General features: G+C 43.6%; 1 protein-coding gene across 1 annotated transcript in view; it reads right to left on the bottom strand.

The window, feature by feature from the left end:
• PPME1 (protein phosphatase methylesterase 1) overlaps positions 1-17,438 on the bottom strand; it is a 252,908-nt gene that overhangs the window by 29,987 nt on the left and 205,483 nt on the right. The window contains exon 11 of the mRNA XM_085623336.1: positions 7,943-7,987. Within this exon, the coding sequence (XP_085479462.1) occupies positions 7,943-7,987 (45 nt within the window). The remainder of the gene's footprint in view (positions 1-7,942; positions 7,988-17,438) is intronic.

The raw sequence follows: 17,438 nt of genomic DNA, 5'->3' as shown, positions 1-17,438 counted from the left end.
AACTAAAAACATAACTGGCTCTATAAAACAAACTCTGAGCACCCTATCAGCTCCCCTACTTGGATTCTTACGGGTTTTCTCAATGACAGCTGCTTGCGTGATCACCTACTGTTAGGTGTCATGTAGGCATGCGTGTATATGTGTCACCTACGGCAGCTGACCAGGCGCCTCAGTTTAGTACTGTAGTGCGTGTAAGTGCTTTCAGTCCAGCCACGCCCTATTTTTAACAAGCATTTGCAATGCACTAGGTCTTGCATTACTGAAAGTTTAAGCTATTGGCGTTGCTAATAATAATGCACCGCCCATAGCTCAAACTCTCAGTAATGCGAGGCCTATTGCATAGCAAATTAATCGCGGCACTCACGCTTTAGCTTTCAACATTTTAAGCTAAAGGACAGATGCTGCGACTGCTTCAAAAGTAAAGAAAAAGACCAAAGGTTTTTTTTTATTTTCTTTACTTTTGAAGCAATCGCTGCACTCACGCTTTAGCTAAAGATGTTTAAAGCTAAAGAGCGTGTGCCACTATTGCAAAAAAAAGTAAATAAACAGAAAAAAAGGCTTGCAACTGCGTTCGGCGATCCCAACCACAGCCGCCATTATTCAAGCTGAGGCGTGCCGCGCTGGTTTAATAAAAAAAAAAGCGTTGCAGGAGAACCATTTAAGAAATTAGTGCTACGAGGCTGTAATTAAAACATACCGAGTAACACCACATGTAACAGGGGTGTCCTCATGGGAGGTTGCAAGAAGAGAAAAGGCAGTACTAAGGAGGGACTACTAAGCCTATTGACCAATCAAAAGCCACCATTTACAAAGGACAGTGACAGCAGTCAAACATTTTTGAGCAATTGGCATTGTAAATGACAAACCTTTTATCTATGTGTTGGTTTTGAAAATTTACGCTACTTTGAGCATTGACATTGCAAATAAAAATGCCTTTTATTTTTCTTTTCGAATTTAAAACAAATAAAAGGCTTTGTCATTTACAATGGCAATAGCTTAAACTCGCATAAATGCAAGACCTATTGCATTGTAAAGGCTTGTTGATATCCTATCAGTACCAACTCTGCTACATTTGCAATGCATTTGCAATGCAATAGGTCTCGCATTTACATTATTTTGAGCTATTGACATTGTAATGACAATGCTTTTTTTGTTTTTCTTTTTTAAAACATAAATAAAAGGCATCGTCATTTACAATGCCAATAGCTTAAACTCTTGTAAATGCCAGACCTATTGCATTGCATTAAGACGAGTTTGAGCTATTGGCATTGTAAATGATAATGCCTTTTATTAATGTTATTTTTTTTTAAACATAAATATAATGCATTTACAATGCCAATAGCATAAACTCATGTAAATGTGATACTTATTTCATTTGCAAGATGTTGAGCGCTATTGTCATTGTAATGACAATGCTTTTAATTTATGTGTTTTGAAAACCTGCAAGGTGTGCATACATATGCATTTTGTAATTATAGTTGTTGCTTAAGAGATGCAAAGCTGGCAGTGACTGCCCCTTTTGTAGTGGCAGGCTTTCTTTTCTTTAGCAAGGACTCCAAGTAGTAACTGCGTGGTTACATAGCTTGCAGGTTTTTAAATTTTATAAATACAAGGCATTGTTATTTTGAATGCCAATAGCTCGAACTGTTGCAAATACCTGTTCTGTATGGGAGTGAAGCTTGCTTCATGGAGTACTCGTTTTTGGTATCAGGCAGCCCCTCCCACACCGAATCCCCATTCCCATGTCTGGTGATGCAATGTGTTGGGCGAACAAAAGGCACCCAAGCTCATCCATGAGCCATAATGTCACTATGTAAAAAAAAAAAAAAAAGAAAACGAAACCTTTGGGTTTCTGACTTTTAGGGTCAGAGAGACTCAGAAGAGCAGCTAAGCATTCCTTTTCACACACTCCCTTTTTTCAGACTCTAGCTAACCAACCAATGTTGGAATGGATCAGGTACATGTACATGTCTTCTGTAGATAAGACCAGCCTCGTGTTGCGAATCGAGGGATATTATGGTGAATTTAATTAAAGTGAGACCCCCTTGCTTTCACCACATGCGGTGTTTGGAGGCCGGCTCAGGCTGCAAGGTGGGAGGCTGGTGTCTGCTCAGCCGGGGAGCTGGCTCTCTGGCCACCAGCCTAGCCGCAAGGGCAGGGAGCTAAGCAGGGGTTGGGGCTCCCCCTCGCGCTTTGCGACCCCTCTTACTCCCCCATCACCGGCAGCGCAGAACTGGCCGGACAAGTAGAAGCAACGGCCGGTAATAAGTCCCTCCTACCAGCATCCAGGGATGTCAGTAGATATGGAGAAAGGACAGGCTTTGCTGCCTGAAAAGGAAAGCAAGTTATTTTTCTTTATAGAGCCTCGCATTGAAAATTGCAAAAGCTGCTTCAGCACGCCTCCTAACTAAAACTAGGTCCCGCTGAAGTGCACCGCCACCGCAGACATTTAATGACCCCAGCCCCCCCAAATACCTGAACCGTATGTGCTTCACGGAGTGGCCAGCTCAAAGTCCGATCCCGGAGGCATTATGGAGGAGTATCTTGCCGCACAGGCAGTGCGGGGGAAGCCACTGGTCTCGCGCCGCCCAAGAGCTGCGGAACAGCCGCAGGGCAGCGGCAGGAGGTCTTCTCGGGTGTAGTGGCAGCAGCGTCAGCACAAGCGCTGCTCCCCAGGTCCAGGTGGTAAGGCATTATGGAGGAGTATCTCGCCGCACAGGCAGAGCGGGGAAAGCTGCTGGTCATGTGCCGCCCAGGAGCTGCGGAACAGCCGCAGGAGGTCTTCTCGGGTGTAGTGGGAGCAGCGTCAGCACAAGCGCTGCTCCCCGGGTGGAGATCTAGGTGAGACAGGATTCCCAGCAGAGACTGCATCATGGGACAAACAAGGAAGTAGTCCCTACACGAATAGATCACGTCGAGCAGCGGAACAAAACTGTAGTTGGTCGCTGCTGCTTAAGGCCGAACGGAAGCAAAAAGGAAGTGCCGCATTGGACCGCAAGCCAACCATAAGTCCACTAACAAAATAAATGCCACAGTCAACGAATGGCAAGCGGCAAGAGAAACTACCGGCAAGAGGTGGAGTTTCGCCCAAGTATACAGATTACTTAATGCCTCGTAGAGGCAGAGCATGCGCTGCCTATGCGAGACCTAAAAAGGTGTGAAGTTTTATCAAGAACTCAGGCACTGAGCACTTTATTTGCAATTAATAGTTTGGACATTACAATTGCAAGATCTCTTAGGAAAAGCTGTTTTTGTAAGCAAAGAAGCAATTTAGGGTTTTGAAAAAGCTGCACTTTTTGCATTGTCTAGTAATAAAGCACTATACACATTTGTTTGTAATGATTAGTATTAACACCGTGATCAAAGATGTAAGATTTAATACTGCTATATTGGAAAAGCCATCTTTTATCTGGAAAAAAGGCAATTAGGGCCAGATGCCAAATAGTGAAAATTATGTATTGATCTCAAAGATTTTACATTGCATTTTACATGTGAAAGTTTTTTTTTTTTTCTTTTTTTTTTTTTAATATGTGAAAATTCAATATTTCTATAAAATTATTTATTACTTGAAAATAAATAAATTGTGTGTGATTGACAGACAGTCTGGCATTAGACTTGTCAAGTTGAAGACCTAGCCTTCATCCTCTCGTGGAGATATTAAATGTGTACTATTTTGTCCACGGAGTATGGGTCGAAATTAAAAGTAGCCCTGGAGCACGATGTGCCTTAATTTCTGGTCAGGCTCCTATCTGTGCCTCTGCAGGAGCATTAATCCCTTACAGTTGCACACCAAGTGTATCAGCTGATCAGATAACACCCTAGGTTTAACCAGCCGTTGCAGAAAGGAGTGTCCATCTGGTAGGATTGGATGTCCCAAAATCGAATACTGGTAAAACGTCTTGGGTGGTTGTGAGAAGTTGGCCTCGTATATGCTGTCCACTAGTTATACTGGGCACCTTGAACCAGTCCAAACAACCCTTATTGATGATAGGTTTAAAGACAACCTTTATTGAAAGCTATCCTAGTGGTAGCTATGGAGAGCAGTCTTCCGGCTAAGTCTTGAAGGAGTGAAAAGTAGCTTGGTTTACCAGATTATAACCTCTTGAATGACTAAATGAAAGGCGATCCACACAAGTTATATATAAAATATATGTATTTATTTCTAAACACTCACTACTAATCTCTTTATGAGATTAGAGTCCAAGATACACAATAATACAGTTCTAATAGCACAATATAAAATGGGCCCCAGGGGCGGACCAAACCATATATTAAGAAAGTGGTATAACCACCACAATTTGACTAGACCCAATTCTAGAGCACGTAGAATACCTGGAGCCCCAAGGAACCACCCAAGGTAGTAACACAGGAGACCCACGGGAGACTCGTGCAGTGTGAGAACACAGGCGCGAGCCCCGTACTATTCTATGGGAAAGTCGCGGTTGGAATTTTAGAAGTTAAGGACACTTAGGAGAGGACTTTGAGCAGACCCCTTTGTACTTGGGGGGTTATAGGGCCAGCACCCACGGTAGCACCGGAGTACTGAGTAACCTCATCCAGGGAAGCTGGGTGCATAGGTGTCAAAAGGTGTCGGGAATAGTCGTTTATTTCAATGGGGATCTGCTGCAAAGTGCTGCTGCCGGGAAGAAGAAAAGTGTCCAGTGTGACCAAAGCCTGGATCGAAGATCAGAAGAACCTAAAAGCAGACGGGACAGAGTCTGGGTCACTTGCCAGTGACCAGGGGCACGACAGACAAATATGCCCACCGATGTCGGGTGTTTCAGGTGCAAAGAGGTGAAGCTTGACTCTGCAGCCACGAGGACCAAGAGGCGTCGACGACGACCAGGAGCTGGATTCGAGCTGTCCCGCGAAGGATGTCGAGTGCTGCAGTGTCGGTGCTCGGATTGAACCCAACAAGCCTTGGCAACAGCAACCCACGCAGGAAGCGAAAAGATGCTTTGGTGCGGACCAGCAAGAACCTGTGGACTCCCCAAGTGATGGAGAGTCAGGGCACGTCTGGAGCAACAAGGTAAGCCCAATTAAAGCTAGAGTGGCCTTCACAGGAACCCACCAGTCGACGGACCAGGGATCGCGAAGGGACCTCAAGAGGAATTACACAATTCCAGCCCACAGGACACTGAGTGTAGGCCAGTAATCTTCGGTGGAGACACTGCTCAGGTGTGGACTACAAGTAGCCCAAAGCACAGCCTCCAGGATCGACGAGAAGCATATGCACTTGCAAATGTGCACGGTATCCAGGGGTTCCACGGTCCCCACGAGGGCTACGGGTCTCAACTTTGTTGGGAGCTCGGGTCAGCGTCTGGGAAGTCTGGGAACCCACCTCCTGTGTTGCAAATTCTTCAGAGTCCGGCAGGAGCTTCGGAGATGCAAACCGGTCAGATGTGTCTTCGGTGCCTGCCTTGCAGGGGAGTAACTCCTTTAGTCCAAGGGAGATTCTTCAGTCATCTAGCACCTTGTAGATCGTCGAAGTTCCAGGATTCTGTATCAGAGTTTCGTCCAGGTGTAATCTAAAGCCCTGTAGCCAGGGGTTCCTATCTTATGCCCAAGGAAGGGGTGGGACAAACTCTCCTGACCCTTCCATAGGTGGGTCCTTAAAGAGGGGTGGCTACACCCATTTCCTTTGTCCAGTTTCGTGCCAGAGCAGGGGTTGGTAGCCCCTGCAACCGTTTTGAGCTGGACTATGCACAGGGACACCAAATGTGCCCCCAGTGCAGACTTCGAAGCACTCTTGGAGTGCACCCACCCAATACACTAAAGCCTGTCTGGGAGGTGGTGACTCCTCCCTGTGACAGGAAACCTATTGTCCAGGCCTCCCCTGCTGGAGTTTCGTCCTACAGCAGGAGGGCAGACTCGTGTCTGTGGCTGGCAGCATCCATTTTGTGATGCCAGGGTTCTGTTAGCTGGTACCGGGAATACCGGTGCTCTCATGTCTCTCCCTCTAGAAGGGTGGGATCATACTCCCACACCAGTTACTGGTGTGGGGGTATGATTCCAAGGTGTTTAAATTGGCTGCATGGAAACATGTCATGTTTGGTGTCAAAGTTAGCATTTACCGATTGGTTATAATGCACTTAAGAGTATATGGTTTGGCTGCATCACAAACAACCCAGGAATAAAGGTTCCGATAGCTGCAGAGGGACTCTGCTCATGCATGGGCACCCTCTCACATGAAACCCAGCACCCTGCCTTCAGGATTGTTAAGGCCTGCCATAGGGGTGACTGATAAGTTTACATGTGCAGTGATATAAAGAGGTATAGTAAACCTATATCTCAGTAAGGGGTGCATGCACCACCTTACCGAGGCTGCAGTAGCAGACCTGTGGTGTCACTTTGGAAGGCTTCCCAGGGGTGGCATAATACATGCTGCAGCCCCTGGCAGGCCTCTAGGGTACCTATGCCGTGGGTACATAGTATACTATGTACTAGGGACTTATAAGGGTACCCCAGAACCCAATCTGGAGTGTACCTAAAGTACTGTTAATCAATTTAAAGGGGAAAGCAGATAGGCTGGGGCCCTGAATAGAAGGATCCCAGCAAACCTAAGTCGAAAACCAGCAAAACACCAGGAAAAAAGTGGGGGCAACCATGCAGTCAGATTTCACCTTCCTACTGTGGTTAATGTGCCTGCTGCTGTGTACAGATAGTAATCTGCAAGTCCCAAGTTAGATTAGGACTAAGAAAGCTTACTGAGGTCATGCATTGGTTGCAAAGATGCAGTTGAAACCTGTAGGCAAAACTCCTAATATAATTCAGTCGGGTATAAACTGGCTCCAAAGAGCTACAATAGGTGGAACCGAAAACTACGATTCCAAGCAAGAACATCGAAAAGCGATAATGCAAGAAATGCACAGGGGGGGGGGGGGGGGGAGGGGAGGGGAATGCAAGAGTGGGGGTCAGTGATATAGGTGGAATGGTGGTACAGAGAGTAGGACATAAAAGCAGTATCAGCCAGTAGGAGGGTCTAACAAATAGCAGAATTGTATAGAATGGAATGGAATGTCCCACAAATTGTATAGTTGGTGAAACACAGAATGTGGGAGGTGGTGCAAACAAGAAGCAAGTAGCAGAAGGGTATAGGGCCAACAGGATGGTGGTATTGGGAGCAAGGCTGCATCGGGGGAAGAGGGCAGTACGGAAATAAGTGTAGTACAGAAAGCAGCATGGTATGGGAGATTTAAAGGAGTATTCTAAAAGAGAACTGAGGTGCAACGGGCATGAGGGAGGGCGGTACAAGTAAACTTTCATAAGAAGGGTTTGTACAGGCAAGAGTATGGTGTGAGGTGCCCATCTCCAGCTTGTGCACCCTTGTCTTCACTTTGTCATCTTCTCCAAGTTCTCAGGTGCACCATATCAGCCTTAGCTCCCCTCTCACCTTTCCTATTTGGGAAAGGACATTGGCAGTGGTGCACACAGAAACCATAAGAGGCTCTGTTAGTCAAGCACATCCTGCCTGTGTGCTCTCGTCCCCATCGCATTTTATTATTTTAAGTACCCTATGCCATGCAGACTGAGGCATCTCTCTGCAGAGTAACAACTACTAGATTACCCTGATCCTTATCCACAGCCCTATATATTCCATAGCGTTCTAAATGTTCAGGTACAGGTAGAAAGCAAAATTTAAAGGCAATGTTACCCTCCAGCCTAGGAGACAACACTTCAGTATAAATCCAGTTAAAGTCCTTTTTCAAAGGTTTTGAGTGTGATTTTATTTTGGTTTTTCATGTGGCTCAATTAAATTGTCAAATACGGTCAAAATAAACATTTAAATGAAACCAGGAGGGGATGGTCTGGAAAGCAAGCAGTGTAAATATACTGTGCAGCATTAGCTTAGATTGGTTTCAAAGCGATAGTCTGAACTTAAGGAAGAGCAGCAAAAAGGAAGAACGAAACAGCAAATAATCGAACAATGAAAGAGGCATACCTTGCATTTGGCCAATTGTCAGGTCTTTATCTAGTCGGTCGACACCTATAAGAAAATAAGAAGACCCAATCAAATGTTAGAACTGCCAGGACAATTACGTACGACATCTAAAAATGATGACCCAGTTTTTAACAACAGTGCAGGATCCTCCGAAGAACAGTTAACACTAACCTAACACGGAATCTCAAAACCGAATCAAGATGTCATCACGTGGATCATCCCACTCAGACTGGGCAGCTATGGAATCCATTTCACCTTTGACTGCTTTTTGAAAACACTAAGATACTTTTTGGGGGGAAACACAATGGAATTCATTATGCCTTCAATTGCCACTTCCTTCTACTTTTCAGGCCGAAAAAAGAGGTAGGCAAGAAGCGATAAGTTTAATGATACTGTGGGATCAGCATCTTCATGCATGGGATCACATGAGCCTTCCTATATGGTATCTGAAACCAAAAAGGCAGCTACGGATCACCCTGCCGCAGCTAGGAATTAGTAGATCAGGTCTTTAACACTGAAGTGACTAAGCCATTAATAATACAGCTGGCATTACCCAAGCATTAGTTTTCACACATGTCAAACCAGTTGGGCGAACTTTACAGCCAAGACTGAAGTTAATTTACCTTGGTTTCTGTCAAGTTGTGTTAACTATTTAGCGAATACAGACCCTGAATATGTGTGTTAAAAGAAAATGTTACAAATACGCTCACATTAAAGGTGCAACAAAGAGAAATTATTGGGTATGCAAGAAATGTACTAATGGAGAAGCCAAATTACATCATTGGAAATATTAATGCTGTTGAATCAATGACATTGAGAAATTGGCAATACAGACAGACTATATCAAAGAACAATATAACTTTTGGCGAGTTGTAGCACAGTTACCTTGAACTGCCTCTATAAAATACCCTGTACCGGTCAGTTAATCACAACAGTGGTCTGATTTTTCTACATATAATTTCAAGGATTCTAGAATTCTACTCTGCACTGAATAACTGTCTAATTTTCAAGAAACCATTTTTCTTGGAATGTACGAGTACATGAAATTAAAAATGCAATTTAGGTTTAACTATCTAAGGCTGAAGGATCTTATGGGATAACAATCATGGTCTACCAGTCTCCCTGCACTTAAGAGTACAGCTCTTCTACAAATTATTTTCAGACTATACTGTAAAGTGGACAATTCCTCCTTCCAGGCAAGGGGTCTAATTATCCGTATTTATAAAAAGGTCTTAGAACCCACCCACTTTAGTAGCTATTGACTAATTGCATGGCTTAATGCCTGTGGCAAATTATTTGATGAATGCTTGTTACAACACTTGAAAACTGGGGGTCAAGGAAAAGCAGTTGATACTAACACATCCTTGTGGCTTTTGTGCTAAATGTAGCACCATATACAATGCACAAGCATGAAGACTAATGAAGAAATGCAGTTATGAGGACAAAACTAAAAACATTATGGTAAGTAGTAGTAATATTATAGTTAAGCATTTTATCAGATTCTAGTAGGGAAAACCATAAAAGAAAACAGCCTTAAACAGGTAGTGTTTTGCCCCTTCTGCGCTCCCTCTGTATGGCTGACTTCCCTAAAGCAATACGTAAGTTAGACCAATATTTAAGTTTCTGCCCTCAAGACACACCAAATCTGAAAAACATGAGGAAAAGGTTATATATCATATGAACATGAGTGCAGACATTTGTTTTAAAATCCACCTGACTTTGTGCACCGTTGTTTAAGGAGTTTTTCATGCACTTCTGACATTGTACATTCTTTTATTTTTTCCTCTCCATGTCCTTGGAAAAGTACTGAGTGGCTGTTAGAATAATTACACTTTCTAATCATTTGTGTTTCTCTGAGATGGAAAGTCACGCTAGTCTTTTTCCATTCAATTTGCAATTAAGAAATGGCTTGTGATCACTTAACTTGAAAATGTAGTGTGGTAAGCAATTCTTTATGTATGTATAACTGGAAGGAATTTTCCAATTAACTAGGGGGACGGAAGTAAAGGGGTGTAGGCAGAATTGTTTAAAGTATAGTATAAATATGAAAGGAAAATTCTGTGTGGTCATTCATTACCTACACGGAATAGCTTTTTCCTTGTTGGTCTTGCATTCGTTCAAGCTTGAATAAACCAAATGTTTCATCTCAGACTCCCTGTACTCCTTTTGATTTAAAAGGGACAAGAGGTGTGTTTTCTCAATTGGTGCTCAGCGTGGGGCCTCTACGTGGGAAATCCAACAGCATTTATGTCTGTGGCTGAGGTGACACGACCCGAGGCGGATGGATCGCTGGGGCCCCTGCCAATGAGACTAGTTTCTCGCAGCTGCCATCTGAAGTCCCGAACTGCTGTCCTTCGGCAACAGGATCTCGCCGGCAGTGGTTCCAAACTGGTCAAGCGAAAAGTGGCTGAATTGCAGAGTACAGAGTCGGACGTCTTCAGAACAATCCTGGTGAGATTTTTCTGAGATATTTTTTAACAGCCGTTTTTAATTATTGATCAATTATTGGTATTGAGAATTTTATTGCATTATATTGGTTGGGTTTCAGGTTGGACCTGATAAATAGGCCTGTATTGATTGTATTGGTTAGTTCACATTAAGATGATATTGGACTTTAAGGCTCAATGAGCAAACTAAAATATATTTCACAGTGTTGTTGTTGCTATTTCATGAGTCCACGCCCGGATGAGTCCCAACCAGTCCCAGTTGATGGAAGATGATGACAAAATATGGACAGGTGTGAACTTGTGGAACAGACTATGGCATCGATATACTAAGGGATTTGAGATGGCCTCTGGACGGTTCATTTGAACTAGATAAAATTCAATATTTGCAGCAATGTTTGTTTGAGAAAAAAGTCAGACAAGCAATGTGGGACAGTTTTAATAAATGGGAAAATCATGCTACAATGTTAGTAACTAAAGAACAAAAAGAGAAGGAATGAGAACAGAAAATGGGAGTGTTGCAGAAAGCCAAAGCATATGATCAATTAAAACAAACAAAGTATTGAATGTATGGACAGAGTTTAGAATGACCACTAACAAGACATCTGTGATACAAGGGAAAGAACATGTGGACAAGGATGAGGTTTTAGAGAGACTGAGGTTTTAGAGAGACTATTGGAGAATCCCCCACCATATGTCACACAGGTTAACACAACTGCTGCACAGGCACAAAATGTACCACTACAGATGGGTTAGCAAGGACATACACCTCTAGTACCCATTTTAAATGTACCAATCCTTCCGGCTTCATTACCAGGTCAGCAACTGCCTGTCCGACCCAGACCAATACTTAATTGGTCTGCTGTTCAAAAGCAGTCACAAGCAGGACACACAATACCTGCACCAAATATGTTGACTACCCCTCAGGTACATTTTTACCAAGGCTAGTGACTGGACAAACTCCTTATGCATCCCAATCTGCTGGAAATACGCCTGCAGGTACCCCACATTTGGTTCACAAGCACAGTGGTAATTTGAGAGATAGGAGTTGGAATTGGAGGGCCAGACCTAATACTAGATATGGATCACGGAGAGCTGATCCAGAAGAGTTAAAAAGGATAGCCCATAGATGGATGGATGACACAAATAATGCCACCATGAATACCGTTATGCCAACTGTAAATAGCTTTGATGTATTTCAGCAAAACATGCTTATTCAATATATGACTGAAAGGATAGAGGACTGGTGGACATGATGTCATACAAATACCCCACAAGGTGTTACAATTGTGGCATGATGCGCAAGGTCACATGATCCCTTCCTCTGATGTCCCATGGGCTGTTGAAAACTTGTTTGCATTGGGGTGTTAAGGTTAGAAGAAAATATCAAAAAATGAATGGGAAATATCCAACGAGAGAAATACACCCCCTGCGCCCCCTACTGCTGTTGGTGTTACTGTTTAGACCCCCATTCCACAATTTGTTCATACTCTGTGGAGTAGGTATGAATTGATGGCAATAAAGAAAGATTTGCCAGACTTTAGGAAAAACCCAAAGGGGTTTTACGAAGCCTTAGAATCAGCCACTAAATTATGTGCAATGACATTCAAGGACTTGGATCTATTTTTTGATGCCTTACTCCCCAGAGAAATATGGAATGGAATATGAAGACATGATGATGTAGCACACTTTGGACATGCTTGGGTACATTTTGAAAATCTTGACACATACAGAAGACTAGGAGATAGACCAGATCTACTTATACTGGATTTACCTGATCTTATTATTGCGAAACTGCTACGAATGATACCAAGGGAAGATGTAAATTGGGAAAAAATAGCAGCTTGTAAACAAAAACCTACAGAAGAAGTCTCAGACTATTTCACTAGGATGGAGGGAATATTAAAGGTTCATAGTGGTCAGGATTTGGCAACTATCACGGGGAAAAGAATGTTTGCTGACTAATTTGTGAATAATTTGATGGAAGAATTAGGAGAGTATCTGAGAGCACCTGGCCAACTAAAGAACCTGCAGATCTTTTGGTAATGGCTACATATTATGTGAATTACCAGAAAATAAATAAAGTAAAGAATAATAAGAAACTGAAAGAATTAAAACAAAGGTTTTGCTACCGCAAGCATTCCCAGACAGGGGAAGACAAAGGGGTATGGGAAATGTGAGGGGAGGTGGACGTGTGGTTGGCAGGACCTCATCAGCTCTTGCGCAGCAACACACAGCAGGATTAGGCAAAGATCAGTGTGCCTATTGCTTTCGAGAGGGTCACTGGAAGGATGAATGCCCTAGCCTACAGGGCCAAGCAACTGTGGCAAGACGAAGAGGTAGTTCAGTTGCCAGTGGTACAGGTAGAAGTGGCACAAATAGGCGTCAGAATGACAACAGAGGTCAGAATTGCATTCACAATAGGACAGCAATGGAAAGGGTGGGAATAGGGTCATGATTCCAGTTATTCAAGTAGGTCCATATGTCACCATGGATATAGAAGAGGAAGTATGCGACTTCCTTGTTGATACAGGTGCCACTCGCACCTCTGTGGCGCATCACCAATTTCCAGGGGCTCACCTCTCCGGCAGAATGAATCCATCAGTGGGATTCTCAGGTATCCCCATAGGTCCCTTCACCACCTCCGTGTCATTTGTGCTTACTAAAAATTTTGCAGAGAACTTATTAGGTCTGGACCTATTGAAAAGGCTGAATGCTTACATTTATTGTGCGCCTGATGGTGTCTTTATATCAATACCTTCTGATAATTTTAGCAAATGTTTTACAATGACAGATGTAACTCACCTACCACCTGAATTACAGGCAATTGATAAAACTGTCTGGGTATCAGGAGATAATGATCTTGGTAAAATGGACATAGATTTCATAGTAATCACTGTTAAAAAAAGGTTTTCCCTTACCCGCATTCCTCAATACAAAACGTCCTGGGAGGGAGAGGAAGGTTTCAAAGAGGTTAACTCTGATTTAATACATAAGGGTATAATAAAAGAAACAGAAGGCAGCCCATGTAATAGTCCTATACTTCCTGTTCCTAAAACAAATATAGAGTGAATCCCTCATAAATATAGATTAGTGATTGATCTTCGAGCTATAAATAAAATTGTAGTACCCCAATATCCTGTTCATGACATGAATTCTATTTTTACCATGATTCCGTCTTCAGCCAAATATTTTACTGTGCTTGATTAAAAAGGAAAATGCCACTTACCAGTATGCATCTGTTCTTGGCATGTAGAGCTGCAGATCCACATGCTAGCATTAGATCGCCATCTGGTGTTGGGCTCGGATGCTTGCACCTTGTTGTTGTCTTGGAAGAAGTCTTTGTAGTCACGAGATGTGCGACTCCTCCCTTGGACGATAGTGCGCATGGACAGACTCCATCCTTAGATTGTTTTTCGCCATAATGGGAAATGGAGTTAGTAGAAAGAAAAAGATGTCCATGTGTGTATATCTAAGTAAGATAGAACTGGAACAGATACAAGTCCCGGGGAGGTGGGTGGGCGTGTGTGGATCTGCAGCTCTACATGCCAAGAACAGATGCATACTGGTAAGTAGCATTTTCCGTTCGAGGCATACGAGCTGCAGATCACACACTAGCATAGACTGTACAGCAGTATCTCCCCTAGCGGTGGTCACCTGTATCGGTTGCAGTAGTTTGAAAGAGTTTTAAGAACAGCTTGGCCCACAGTAGCTTGTTGCTTGGCTTGCACGTCAACACAATAGTGTTTTGTGAAGGTGTGTGTTGTAGACCATGTTGCTGCCTTACAGATGTCTTCTAGGGGACTGTTCCCTAAGAATGCCATGGAGGCCCCTAGTTTGCTTGTGGAATGCGCTCTAGGGGGAATTGTTAATGTGCGTTTAGCTTTTTGGTAGCATATTTGGATACATTTAACGATCCACCTTGCAATCCCAGCTTTGGAGATGGGGGTTACCTTTATGCGGTGGGGAGAAAGTTACGAACAATTGTTTTGTCTTGCGAAAGGATTTAGTTCTGTCAATGTAATAAAGTAGGGCTCTTTTTACATCTAGGGTGTATAGAGCTCTCTCTGCCAAGGAGTCTGGGTTTTGAAAAAACACTGGTAACTCCACCGATTGGTTAAGATGAAATGGAGAGATGACTGTAGGAAGGAATTTTGGATTTGTTCTGAGAACCACCTTGTTACGATGTATTTGTAAGAATGATTCTTGTATGGTTAAAGCCTGGATCTCACTTACTCTAAGAGGTGATTGCAATAAGGAAAGCGACTTTCCATGTGAGGAACTGCAATTCGCATTTATGTAGAGGTTCAAATGGGGTTCCCATTAGCCTAGTAAGTACAATATTTAGATTCCATATTGGAGAGGGGGGCAACCTGGGAGGAATGATTCTTTTCAGTCCCTCCATAAAGGCTTTAATTGCAGGGACTCTAAAAAGTGAAAAGTGTTCCGTTTTGAAAATAAGCAGCAAGTGCTGCTACATGTAAACGTATGGATGAATATGCTAGATTACATCTTTGCAAGTGTAGTAAGTAGCAAATGATATTCTGGATGGAGGCATCCAGTGGATCAATATGGTTGTTAGTGCAGTAAAATGGCAAATCTTTTCCATTTTGCAGCATAGCAAGCTCTAGTAGTAGGGCGTCTGGCTTCTTTAATGATGTTCATACAGTCTGGTGGTAGGTTAAGGTAACCGAACTCTAGGACTTCAGGAGCCAGATCGCCAGATTCAACTGACCTGGATCTGGTTGTCTGATCTCTCCATGGTTCTGTGTTAACAAGGATGGGGACGGGCGTTGTTTTTGGTGTGGAACTAGTGCGAGTTCCAATAGTGTTGTGAACCACGGTTGGCTTGCCCATATGGGAGCTACTAGGATTAGTTTGAGAGACTGTTGCTGGAGCTTGCGTACCACTAGTGGAATCAGTGGGAGAGGCGGAAAAGCGTATGCAAATCTGCCTGACCAGTTCATCCATATCGCATTGCCCTTGGACAATGGGTGTGGAAACATGGCGGCGAAGGTTGGGCATTTTGCGTTTGTGTGTGGCGAACAGATCTATGTCTGGTTGGCCCCACATTTGGAAAAATGGTAGAAGAACTTGGGGTTGTAGTTCCCATTCGTGAATCTGTTGTGTTTGTCGACTTAACAAATCCGCAATCCGATTGTGAACTCCTGGAAGGTGTTCCGCAAGTAGGTATATATTTTGTCGGATGGCCCGTCTCCAAATGTTCTGTGCGAGCTGGGACAGCTGCAGAGAATGTGTGCCTCCCTGTTTTTGTATGTAATACATGGCTGTCATGTTGTCCATCCGGATCAGGACAGCTTTGTTTTGTAGATGTTCCAGGTGATTGATGTGGAGCACTTTTTGTTGAGTAGTCCATTTGCCTTGAGTTGTATGCCCGAGGAGATGGGCTCTCCATCCTGTGAGTAATGCGTCTGTTGTGAGCACTATCTGTGGAACAGGTTCAAGGAATGGCCACCCTCTGGACAAGTTTGTTGTGTTCCACCACTGCAGAGAGCGATGTGTGCAGCTGTCTACCAACACCAGATCTGTAAGTTGTCCTTGAGCCAGATTCCACTGATGTGCTAGACATTCCTGTAAGGGACGCATTTGAAGTCTTGCATAAGGTACAATAAAGATGCAAGATGCCATCATGCCTATGAGTTGCATGAACCCTCTGGCTGGAAGAGTGTTGGGCCTGAAATTTTGGGATGAGGGTTTGTATACTGGCTATCCTGGCTGGACTGGGATATGCCAGAGGTGTGGAAGTGTTTATTGTGGCCCCTAGATATTGGTGTATATGAGAGGGCCGGAGATGAGACTTTGTTATAGTTGACTGTGAACTCCAAGTTGTGTAATGTTTGGATGGTTTGGCGAGTGTGTTGAACACATTGGTCGAATGACTTGGGTTTTATTAGCCAGTCGTCCAGATATGGGAACAGATGGATCTGTTGTCTTCTCAAATGTGCTGCTACCACCGCAATACATTTGGTGAATACAATGGGTGCGGTGGCGACTCTGAACGGAAGGACTTTGAACTGATAGTGTTGTCCGTCCACTACAAACCTTAGATACTTCCTGTGAGCAGGATGTATGGGAATGTGGAAGTAAGCGTCCTTGAGATCTAGTGTGGCAAGGAAGTCACCTTGTTGCAACAGTGAGAGCACTTGTTGGAGAGTGATCATGTGAAAATGATCCGAGTGTATATACAGATTGAGGGGTCTGAGGTTGAGTATTGGTCTTCGAGTCCTGTCCTTTTTGGGTATTAGGAAATACAGCAAGTAAACCCCTGTTCCTTGATATGGTAAAGGAACAGGCTCTATTGCCTGCTTTTGAAGCAGTGAGAGAATTTCTTGTTTTAAGAGCGTGAAATGATCTGTGGACATGGGACGCTGCTTGGGTGATATGTGTGGGGAGGTATCTAAGTTCCAGGCAGTAACCATACTGGATAATCTGTCTTACCCACTTGTCTGTTGTGATGGAATTCCAGACAGGTAGGAACTGTGATAATCTTCCCCCGACCAGAGTGGAATGGTCTGGGGGGAGCAGAGGGAAGTCACTGTTTTGTACTAGGGGAGGTGCGAGTGTTGTTGTTACCTTGGCCTCTCCCTTTGTTATTTCCTCTGTATCCACCTCTAAAATATCCTCTATTGGGGGATGTTTGTGTAGTAGTTTTAAAGGAAGATGAGGTGTCTGTGCCCATCTTCTTAGAGGCTCCTCTGTAAAAGGAGCGAGGTGTTTGCGGAGACTGTAACGCTCCCATGGACTTAGCAGTCTCTGTGTCCTTCTTCTTTTTTTTTTTCAAGAGTAGTGTCTACAGCTGGTCCAAATAGTTGTTCTTGGTTGAACGGCTGGTTCAGGATGGTTGTCTGGACCTCTTGCTTAAAGCCTGAAATGCGCAGCCAGGCTTGTTGTCTGAGCAGTACACTGGTATTGATGGATCTAGAGGCAGTGTCTGCTGCGTCAAGGGTGCATTTAATTGAAGTGTTTGATATTAGTTTGTCCTCTTGGATGAGATCATTTGCCTGAGTTTTCTATTGGTCAGGCAAATGCTG

Source organism: Triturus cristatus, chromosome 8 (genome assembly GCF_964204655.1).
Source record: "Triturus cristatus chromosome 8, aTriCri1.1, whole genome shotgun sequence".
Taxonomy (NCBI): domain Eukaryota; kingdom Metazoa; phylum Chordata; class Amphibia; order Caudata; family Salamandridae; genus Triturus; species Triturus cristatus.
Note: the sequence above shows the minus strand (reverse complement) of the source record. Positions and strands in the feature narration are given on the sequence as shown.